This window comes from Hypomesus nipponensis, chromosome 13 (assembly GCF_054491055.1).
Source record: "Hypomesus nipponensis isolate SF chromosome 13, ASM5449105v1, whole genome shotgun sequence".
Lineage (NCBI taxonomy): Eukaryota > Metazoa > Chordata > Actinopteri > Osmeriformes > Osmeridae > Hypomesus > Hypomesus nipponensis.
In genome coordinates, this window is record NC_140373.1 from 15,197,855 (window position 1) to 15,209,707 (window position 11,853).

Here is an 11,853-nt window from a genome sequence, read left to right on the forward strand (position 1 = left end):
TTGCAAGTTACAAATCGTTTTTACAGAGCTCGCTCTCCTGGCACTAATTTCACGCCATAGTAGCCACTCAGAAGCAGAGTAAAGTTTGGTCTTACCCTCAATAGGGGCGGGCACCCGCCTTGATGGGGGAACTGACAGATTGCATTTTCATTTGAATTTTGCAACAAAAAGAGCGTGATGACAAGTAAATGCTAATGCAATAGATTGGGGGCGCTGTTTAGCTACCACATCGAATCTCCATTTGAATAAAGAGTCGAAAAAACCTTGTCAATATGAAATGCAATGCAATAAGCGTTCATTCACATTTTTATTCAAAATAATACAAACTGAATTGCGGATTGCATTGTCATTTGCACATTGAATTGCCATTTGACAACTGCTTTTCCATTTGAATTGCGGATTGCATTGTCACTTTGCGCATTGAATTTGCATTTGACAAATGCATTGCCATTTGAATAAAGAGTCTAATAAACTTCCATACTCTGCCTCTGAGTTGACGCTTGACAGCAGAGCAGAGAAAACAAGCGGGACACACAGTGAGAAAACCCCAGAGAGCTTGCCAATTCTCAGGCCAATACACACAACCTTGTTGTCAATCTCCAGGGAGCAGCTGGTGATTGGCAGTGTAGGCAGTGGGGTAAACCACTAGAAGCAGAACTTCCCTATGGGGTGGATCTCCACAAAATAGAACTGCTCGTACAGAACTGTTTCTCCAAGCCTGCAGCCAGATTACTCTTTTTACAGAGCATGGCTATAATTTTGCAATTGTAAATTTAAACCACAAGATGTCACACTTGTCTATGAATACATCAGTGCCAAGGGATATCCCTGTCATGCAAAGCAAATGCAAATATTAGAATAGACTGGGAGATTACGTTTCAAAACTGGAACTTCCATATAAAATATTATCCTTGGTATATCATTATGTGGCATTAATATTGTGTATCTGTATATTTTGTCAATTTTATGAAGAGCAGTATGGGCTATGTGGCAGCTAACCAGTGATGGGGGTGTTTAAATGTACGCGTACGCAGGATTTACGCATTCGTAGAGATCCATTTATGGTCTACCTATTAGAAGGATATTCAACAGACCATAAAAAGTACCATAGTCTATAATCTATATGTACAAAATAAACTAATCAGACTGTCTTTTAACTTGTACCGCCCTGAAATTCAATTCAAGATAGTTCAAATGTACTCAGTATGGATTTCTTAAGATTTTCACAGAAGGGTTTCCCCCATCCTTAAGAAACATGAGGACATACAAACTCTATTAGAAAGTGCCGATTCCGATTGTACCATTTCATTCATTCACTGCATTTTTGACACTGCAGGACGTCTTATCAACTATTATTTTAAGAATGTCTTCTTGGAAAAATAAAGGTGATAGGCCTACTGTTTTGAACAACAACTGACTTTAAAACATCTCACTGTTTACATAACATATTGCATTTTGTACAGCACATCTAAATTTGAAGCCTTCTCACAGGCAGGGGCAGATCTATAAAAATATTCATGGGGTGGCAAGAGGGTGGCAGGAAATTTTGAGGGGTGGCACCCCGTGGCAGAAGTGCGTGGTTCTTGCAGGTTTCAGTAAGTCAAATTTAAGACATTTTAAGACCATAATAATTGAAATGTAAGACCTACACAACACATTACACAAAAAATATTTAAATCAAAAGACATTCTGAAAAAAACAAGTAATTTCTATGAATGGAATTCATTTAAATTAAAAGAGCATACATTTAATTTACAGATAAAGCAATCACATTAGTAACTGAATTGTATATTTTTGGGGCAAAGTTTGCAGCGAGCCGCGTACCTGGAGCTGGGTACTGCTTGTAACCAACAGCGGAAATCGCTGTGACCTAGCCATAGGTGCATTTAACTTCATGCAGCGCCGGCGTCGTCTGCAGCCAGCTGTGGCGCTGCATGAAGTCAGTCCATGTCGAACGCAACTCATGTCTTGTTGAAAGTACACTTTTCCATTTTCCACACGTAACCAATTTTGAACAAATTCAGAAGAAGCGCAGACATATTTTGCATGCAGGTATTGCAGTTATTACGGGATTTGTAGTTTTATCACTGCGTACGTACCAACCAGTGGCAATTTTAGACCCTTTTTGGGGGTGCTCAAGGGGGGTGCCCTAAATTTCCTCTCAGCACCCCTAAAAATAATAATATTTTTTTTTTAAGTATTATTGTTTATTATCATTTGATGCTGGTAGTTCATGAAGAAAGGGACATCCTTAGTTTTCCCACCATTTAATATTTAGCAGAAAAATACATACATGTATTAATTGTTATCAAGTGAATTTAGGGATTATATTAGCAAGGTGGTTTAGCTCTTTTGCAAGGCACTGTATTCATGTTACATTCTCATTGGGGGCTAAGCACCCCTAAAGGTCTGATCCTAGAATCGCTCCTGGTACCAACATCAATAGGCTATCCTCCAGAAAGAAATACAACACACCGAACCAATGTTCTGAGGGCAGCGTTCTGCTGGTTTTGTTTGTAGCAAAGACTCGCTTTGTAGGCTACGACTCAATACTTTTTTGCTACCTTGTAATAACTTTCTGCAGCCTGTGTTTCTGGAAATTAACGAGGGTAAAACCTTTTTAAGACCTGACTAAATTTAATTTAAGACCTCGGATGAAAATATGGACATTATGAAGTTTTAAGGCCTTAAAGTTCAGAATTTAAGACTTTTTAAAACCCTGTGGAACCCTGTTAAGGTCTCCACATAGGGTATGTAACATTGGTTGGGCTAAAAATGGCTTGGGTGCTGTTCTATGCGCCTTTATGCACCCTGTGAAATAACCCTGTGAAAAAACAAGAGATTTTCTCCTTTATTTAAAAACGCTAGGTTTTCTCCTTTTATGGTATGCTCATGAATATATAGTAGTGCTGTCAGTTTAACGCGTTATTAACGGCGTTAACGCAAACCCAAATTAACGGCGTCAATTTTTTTATTGCACAATTATCGCTCTTTTTGGCCCAGCAAACTTTGTAGTTTTTTTTCACATGATGTTGCAACAACTACCAAAGGTAGAAAAACTACAACACCACACCGGATCTAGCTAGACCGGAAACAAAACAACAGGCACGCCACACACACTTGTTTGGCTTGCGAGCCGGCTAAAGAGTAGTAGCAGAGCCCGTTTACGGATATTAGATATTCTCTGGTAGTAGGCTAACGTTACGTTTTGAGTGGATGGCGAGCGCGAGATGCCGAAATGGATGCCAAAAAGATTCTGAATGGAAAGTTTACTTTTAAAAAGTTGCCAATTGGTTCCATTGACAAGACCTAAGTGATCTGTGTGTTTTGTCGTTGTAAACTGAGCTATCATCGCAGCACGTCCAGTCTGAAAAACCACTTGATGGCCAAGCACACTGCTGATGCAAATTTTCCGCCCCCTCTTCAAAGCCAGGCGATTGCAAAAATATTTGCACGAAGCAATCCGAACCACTTTTGTATGTTGATAAGAGCATTAAAATTTGAAAAAGAATGGGACAAAAAGAAATCAAGGGACATTTAGAAAAGATAAAAATGTGCGATTAATTGTGATTAATCGCGAGTTAACTTTGACATTAATGTGATTAATCGCGATTAAATATTCGAATCGTTTGACAGCACTAATATATAGATAAGCTGCGTGCTGATTGGTTGGTTTACAACGAGTGAAGCTGCGGAGCAAGACGCAACACGGTCAACAGCACTCACTGAAACATCGAAGGTGGAGACTTGAAATAAAAACTTACAAATAAATCTATTGTATCTACACAACACTGTTTTCAACAGATTGACTAGCTATCATTTGAAATGATCACGTTAGTTGTTTCCACTTCTGTTGCCGAAGCAGACGGGATCGACTTAGGTGGGTAACGTTACAGATTACTGTAGCAACCAAACTATTGTGATTCAACTCAGCTTCAGTTAGCTATCTTGCCTCTAACTAATAAAATCTAATCTGACAAAGATCTGGACAAACATGCATTGTGAATTGTAGATTTAAGGCCGTTATATGGTACTCCGTACTTCACGATTACGGACACATGGGAAGGGCCTAGACATAGAGGAACGCCCTGGAACGCCCTCTCCATCGTCTCCGGGGGCCTCGGAGAGCTCTCCCGTGCACCGTTGAAATTCCTGTCGATCCGTCATGCCGTGCTGTACAGCGACGGATACCCCTTGGCCGTGATACATAATTTCCATCAACAGTCTTTGTCTGTTAGCTGCCATCGTTCACTGTGTGTGAGGAAAGCCGAGAGGAGGTACATAAACACTCGACGACGACGCTGACGACTTCGACAGAAAGACGTTTTCTCTACGGTCGTCTTCTTGAAAGATGTCTGTGATGAGAACTGCTTGGAGAGAAAGTTTATTGTGAGCTAGTTTATGCTCTACTCTAGTGAATTCAGAAACGTGAGTATGTTGTCTGTGCACTGACTGCCACAGTTTAGTGACCTAGAGTAGTACATTGTAGTTTTGACAGTACATACAGTTTGTATGGATCTTTTTGTTTCCAATACTATCAGTCTTTTTGTTTATCATTTTTCACATTGGATTATACACTTGGTGGTGGAGAAATGAATTCACAAAACCAGAGCCTTGTCTATATCGTATCGTCTGACAAGTGACAGCTGGTAGGAGGGTCACGTGTGATGAGAGGTGGGAGATAAACAACGACGATTTCTAACTTACAAAGACGCAACAAAGCAACGTGTTTTCGACAAAAAAACGCTTCTCCACCTACTGTTCTGGCGGTGAATTGTTTTCAGCACCCCCAGCCTTCGGAGAACCATAAAGGCAACAGAAATGCTAATTAATCCATCCTATTCGGCGGCCCGCCCATCCGTAACGGAGTCAAAGTACCATACTGGCACCTTTACATGACAGCACGGGTTATTTATTCGAATGAAACACAGTCAGGAACATGAAATAACGTTAGCCCCATTGCCAATAAACTAAATCATCACACATTGTACCTAAGAGAGATAGACTACAGGATACGTTAGCATTGCTAATAACTGTTTGCAACAAAATCATACTACAGCTTGCGGTTGTGATGAACATAAGGTCAGAACAGCACCTCTTTTCAGCAGCAGCTTCATAGCAAATCCTGCTTTACATTGTCCCAGGTTTTCAAAACTGTCCTCGGTGAAATGGTTTGAGCAAATCTGTAATTGAGGGTCGAATGCACAGCGATCTTCTCATAGACAAGCACCACAGCCCATCGAGTGTTTGGTTCCTTGGGAAGACTCTGAAAAGTGTCAGCATTCCCTGTACAGCCTGGAACACTGCATTTACCGTAGTCAATTTTCAATATCCTTAAAAAACGTTCTTCTTTGTAATTCCGTGGAAGTACGGTGGAATTTTCGGTTCCACCGTACTTCCACGGGTACAGACCAGAGCCAAAAAAGGTATAGGTTTTTCGAAACACACCATTTTACAGCAAAAAAATAAATATTGTGAGATTTGCATAGGAAATATGTGTAAATGGATTTTGAGGTTCACTGTATGTCCATTTTACCCACTGAACTGTTAGAGCTATTGAAGCTATTGAAGTTTGAAGATTTATTTAGAATGAAAACCCCTTTTTTATATAACCTGAGATGAAAAAAATAAAATAAATAAAGGCTATGCAGCATGAATGCATAGGCGAACATCTTCAACAGTTTACAATTACTATTTTGACGCTCCTAGTTCATGATGTTGAAAAACGATTGACTTTTGACGTAATTTGTTGATGGCCCCTAAACATACGCATTGTTTAGGCAGCTAAAAGCTTTGGCTAAGCGGACAGTCATTGTGGTGCTAAACACCGGTTAAAATGACACAATACTGGGCATGTAAAAATCTGTTGAATATCGAACTTCAAATAAACTTTACCACTGTCTTCTTTGTTGTTGCTTTCCCAAAGCATTCACGAGTTAACGTTATTAACCCCAATTCAACAGGAAAACTGAAGTTGCAACTTCGTTAGCCCTGCACTTTTCTAATTATTCTTAGTCATTAATAGATAATTGCTTATTCCTCTGGTGTGGTCTGCTGTCTGTGCCGACGATTGCTTCCTTGAGTTGGAGCCTTCTATCGGCAGTTTGCGTCAGACAACTTTTCTTTGTTTTCAAAGCTGCCAACTGGGGTGGTAGCTGTGCTGGCAAGGCTATTTTTAGGGTGGCAGTTGCCACCCCGGTAGATCCGCCCCTGCTCACGGGAAAGTTGAGAGGCAGTCACTGGATGGCTGGGAGGGCTCTCCCATACAGTGCCCTTGCTGCGTGATGATAAGGATTCTCATTGGCTATGGGACTACCACGTTTCGAAATTAGCATAAAAGACACACTGTCAAAGAATCCGCGAAGGAGCGAGCTGGTGATGCGTCACAGCTCTTAATGGAAGAAGAAAAAACACAAAATGTTCTGCAAACCTGCGTTTTAATGTCTTACAATAGCAAATAAACAACTTGTTATTCCAGAAAGGGCTACAGGTGATAGGAGAGATGAACACTGGAAACGGAGATCCACGGTGCCCGAAGTGTAATAACCAAGTAATAAAACCGTTCAAAAGAAACTTGAGGAGGATAAATAGCAGCTGAAGTCCAATTTTTTGCAGATTTCACCACGTCTCATCTCCACAGCACGATACAAGACTGGACGCATAAGGGATGAAACAGTAGGGTACCAAGTTTAGAAAGAAAGCCCATCAGTCGAAGCAGCCTCGAACCGCACATATTCACAGGGGGAAAAGTTCCGACTGCATTTGTTCTTTGAAACTGAAAGTGCTAAATTAATGCTTAGGCCTATATGCATGCACAAGGGAGTAGTATATGTGGCTGTGAGGCATTAGTATAAGGGGAAGAGCACAAGCAGTTTTACTTTGAGAACGAGATTATACAAAATACGAACCATGGATTCGGAAGGGGGATCCTACGGGCTGGTCAAGTCAGCCGCAGTAAAACTGTCTAAGATGGGCGAAAAAACGAAACAATTGGGGACGGCAATCAAGAATCCTCATCAGCAAAGACGGATTATTTTAGTGATCGTCTGCGTGGCTTTACTTCTTGACAACATGCTCTACATGGTAATTGTGCCGATTATTCCAGATTACCTTGCTGATTTAGAGATTGAACAAGCAGAGCACGTGCATGTAGTTCTTAATTCCTCAACGAACAGCACAAACCAAGCTAAAAGCTACAAAGACAATTTGGACGTCCAAATAGGAGTACTTTTTGCATCGAAGGCAATCCTGCAACTGTTAATAAATCCATTGTCAGGAACTTTCATAGATCGCGTTGGATATGACATTCCGCTTTTAATTGGACTAACCGTAATGTTTATCTCTACTTGTATATTCGCTTTTGCAGAGAATTATGCGACCTTGTTTGTGGCCCGCAGTTTACAAGGTCTGGGCTCAGCTTTTGCGGACACTTCTGGAATTGCCATGATAGCAGATAAATACACTGAGGAGGCAGAGAGAAGTAAAGCCCTTGGCATTGCGTTGGCGTTCATTTCATTTGGAAGCCTGGTGGCGCCTCCATTTGGGGGTATTTTGTACGAGTTTGCAGGCAAACGGGTACCGTTTTTTGTACTAGCCTCCATTTGTCTTGCGGACGGCATCCTGCTTCTGACTGTGATAAAGCCATTCTCCAACAAGACTAGAGAGAACATGCCGGTAGGCACCCCCATATACAGACTCATGATCGATCCGTACATAGCTGTGGTGGCAGGTGCGCTGACGGTCTGTAACATTCCCCTGGCCTTCCTGGAGCCAACCATTGCCAACTGGATGGAAAGCACCATGCACTCCACAAAGTGGGAAATGGGATTAACATGGTTGCCAGCGTTCTTTCCACATGTCCTGGGCGTATACATAACTGTTAAATTATCTTCCAAGTATCCGAATTTGCAGTGGTTTTACGGTGCTATAGGTATGATTATTATCGGTGCCAGCTCCTGCACAGTTCCAGCATGTAAAACATTTGGCCAACTAATTGCCCCCCTATGCGGGATATGCTTTGGCATTGCACTCGTGGACACTGCTCTCTTACCGACTCTTGCCTTTCTGGTCGATGTACGTCATGTGTCTGTGTATGGTAGTGTATATGCTATAGCCGATATATCATATTCTGTTGCATATGCCATGGGTCCCATAGTTGCCGGTCAGATAGTGCATAACCACGGGTTTGTGCAACTTAACTTAGGTATGGGCCTCGTCAATGTTCTTTACGCACCGGCCCTTCTGTTGCTCCGTAATGTATGGCAAATGAAACCATCCTATTCAGAGAGAGATAACCTTCTGGAAGATGCACCGCAGGGTCTGTACGACACCATCAAGATGGAGGAGCGGAGAGGTAAGAAGAAGGACTGTAGGTCTGCAGGAAACTGCCTGCCGGTCGACGAAAACGGCTTTGACCCCTTTAGATCACAAAGGTCACGTTTAGATGAGTCCTCCGGTTCGGAGTACAGTTAATGTTTGAAAATGATGCCACAAATAGGCTACATTCCAATTGAACAATAAAACTTTGCTAAAACTGAAGAGTATAATCGATAAACAAGATGGTATGTACTGATGTGCAATATAAACGCCCATTCACTAAGCACGTACAATTATGTGACCCGTTTCGCTAGTTTCGCTAGTAATTTGACTGTAATTTCATCATGTTGAACCAGCCTATAACGCCATGGACGTGTAACTTGAGTTTTTGTGAGAGGCCAATCAACAGTTGAATTTGTGTGCACACTATACGCAGAGTAGACTACTTTAAAAAGGTAAATCGATAGGCTACAAATGCAGAAGATTAGCCTATATGTTGATAAAGGCTTGATACCACTTAGTGATGTAGCCTATATAACCCAAATCAAGACTTTAACATTTTTATTTCAAGATATATTGAAATGCAGTCTTTATATGAAGTGTATCACAACAAATGTGTAGGCTGTTGTACATATGGAGATATACACATTGTAAATTATAGGTTATGTGGGCCTCTGCATTGAGTGTTTGCTAAAACGGTTTATTGTTCAAACATGAAGTCGGTTAGGCTACATGTTGGTAATGTATTGAGTAAATCTCTGTGAATTAATCGATTGTCGTTTTAATGTAATAAAAAAATGAATGTGTGTGATGTGTCACGTTTGTCAGAGAGTGAAATGATCATATAAAGTGCCATGCAAAGACAGAAACCTAAAACAAAGGATAAGAATGACTAGAGATCTAGAGACCTAGAGAGGTTTCCAATTTTACTACGAACACAGAGCAGAACGATTTTTGCTTGCTGAAGCAGCTTTCACATTGCACAGCTAGTTGCACGACGTTCAATTCTATCTTTATTCGGTTGATTGGGCAAATACATTCAGCCAATCCGTCATTTCGCAGGGTTTCTCTGAGACCTATTATCTCAACTGAAAGGTCCTGTGTAGCATTTCTATGAGAGAGTCACAGCTGTAAGCCTAAGTGCTTCTTTGCACACTCCTATGTTTGCGCATTTGTGGAATATCTGGTGAGATGAAAATACTTAACAGTCAAGACAGCCTAAAGTTTAAATAAATGCCAAATCGAAACATATCCTCTCGCCACATGCACATGACGTTAACATTATTGTTGCCAGCCACAATCAAGTCAAATATTAACGTGTGAAAATATTATTTCAAACAGAGCAAACTCAAAGAAAAGTACTGATAAATTAATATAGCCTCATGTTTAAAACAAATCCAAGGAACGTACAATTTCTCTGAGGTGCCTCATAGCCCAAAATGGATCTTGACTAACAATCCATTGACCATCCATACCAAATACAATTGTCGATGCGGCTTGCTGATTTGACTTTTTTTTTGCCGTAGCACCATCTGACACTGTTGCCATTTCAAGTTATTCTGTATAAAAAATCAACCATGTATTTTTAAAATTCTCCCGCCTACCTGCGGAGATATCACCAGCGCAACTGGGTTGTAGGTTGCGGCAGAGAATGTATAGACGGTCTCTGGTTGCGGTTACAAATGGTTTGAAAATGGTATGATAGCCTATGTAGTATGTGAGTAGGATGCGTTTCATACAAGATCTGGCAACTGGACAACATTGAAATAATATATTTATGAGAATATTTATATAATGAGGTTTGGCCATACAAATTACGGGAGTTTCACGGGAGAAATGACTAAACGGGTGGGGGGCGGGAGATGGGTGTGAAATACGGGAGACTCCCGGGGAAAACGGGAGTGTTGACAGGTATTACAGTTAACATTTGAGACTGAACATCTACAAATACCTTACATTTGAACACCAAAGCTTAGTTTACACTAAGGGAAACTGTCAGTGAACAAAATGTTATGTACTGCAATAAAAACACCAAATGTCCTAATCACGATTGTGTGACACGTTTCCAAAGATTTTATTCGATTGAAATGCCATGCTGGTTTTTCGACAATGTTGCACAAAGATGCACAATATTGGTATGGTGATGCAGGCCAAGTCTTGGAACTTTCTAGATATTCCACGCATCACCTTTGTTAGACTTGACTGCTTAACAGTCTTTTACTAAATGTAGCCAACATATATATTTAATTAAAGTTCATGTCACGAATTTTGTTATCGTTAAAACAATGTACACACATATATAACTTATACGTAAGTCAAGAGATAAGTCAAATTTAAATATAAAGTGCGATGAAGAAACCTGAAACAAAGGTTACAACTTGAGGGTGAAGTTTTCAATTTAAACGAACACGCAGCGCAGAACGCATTCTTTGGGAGGATGGAGATTATATCACATGTGCACCAATTTACATCACGATTTAAATCACGATTTACAGGCCTATAAATTGATTGAACAAAACATTGAACAGTCATTTCTTCTCGTTTCTGTGTAACATACCAACGGAAAGCTCCTGTTTGTAAGTTTAGAACACAACTAAAAATGTTTGCACGTGGGAGGGAGATAACAAGGCTTAGTCAATCATGTTAAAAGAAATGCACACAACTATTGTCATCAGCACCATCAAAGGCGAAAATTGATGTGCCGTGGTATTATTTAAAACCAAGTAAATTCAAAGGAAACTACCATTTCTGACGAGCCCAGATGGGCAGGATATATTGACAAATAACCCATTCAATTCTACACCAAAGACAGTTTCCATCCCCAGAGATGGGGAACGCGAGCTCCCAAATCCACGAATGTATTGAATGGGAGGAGTTTCCTGCCTCTAAGAGTAGGTAGAGATAAACACCTGCAGAATTTTTACTTGCGCAATTTTTAAGTCAAAGCTTTCTATGGGTGCGACGCGTGGATGTCCCGGCAAATGAACAGGAACATTCCTTCTTTTCAGAGGAGTTTCGTCTTGGGAAATCAAAGCATGGATACATTTTTATTGTTGAATTTGTAGACCCAATGGTGGTATAAAGGGGTTTGGACATAAAGTCAAGCTATTTTATCTGTGTTTTAACTAGGTGGATTTGCAGGGAAAGCGTCGTCTTCATATTACTTTCTCTTGACCCGACTTATCTGGTGATAAAGCAAGATGCCTATCCAGGAGGGAGAGACATCAAAAAGCCTGGCAGAGAGCTATGTATGTAGTTTTTAACATATTCCACTAACTATTTAACTGTTCAAGTTCAAATCCTTGCTTGTTTTGATGGTTGGTCTCAATCTTCTCTATTAATATGCTAAATATCCCCACATTAAGGATGGCGAACTGGTTTATTGCGATTTTTTTTAAATCTTGAAATCTGTTAATTTTGGAGCATCCTCTACGAAGGATCGTAACTTTAAATCAGTTCCAATTATGGCGGACAGTAACCCTGTCCATGGTACTGAATCCAGTCATTTCGATTTCACTGTAGCCAACTGACCACTAG

The 11,853-nt window shown here is 40.5% G+C and overlaps 1 protein-coding gene across 1 annotated transcript; it reads left to right on the top strand.

Moving 5' to 3' along the window:
* Positions 1-6,909: 6,909 nt before the first annotated feature.
* slc18a3b (solute carrier family 18 member 3b) lies at positions 6,910-8,589 on the top strand. The gene has a single exon (XM_084670744.1). The coding sequence runs from the start codon at positions 6,910-6,912 to the stop codon at positions 8,470-8,472; it is 1,563 nt and encodes a 520-aa protein (XP_084526870.1). The 3' UTR covers positions 8,473-8,589.
* Positions 8,590-11,853: the final 3,264 nt, after the last annotated feature.

Coding starts and splice junctions, on each gene's coding strand:
- slc18a3b (XM_084670744.1), top strand. CDS start 6,910: ATGGATTCGGAAGGGGGATCCTACGGGCTGGTCAAGTCAGCCGCAGTA.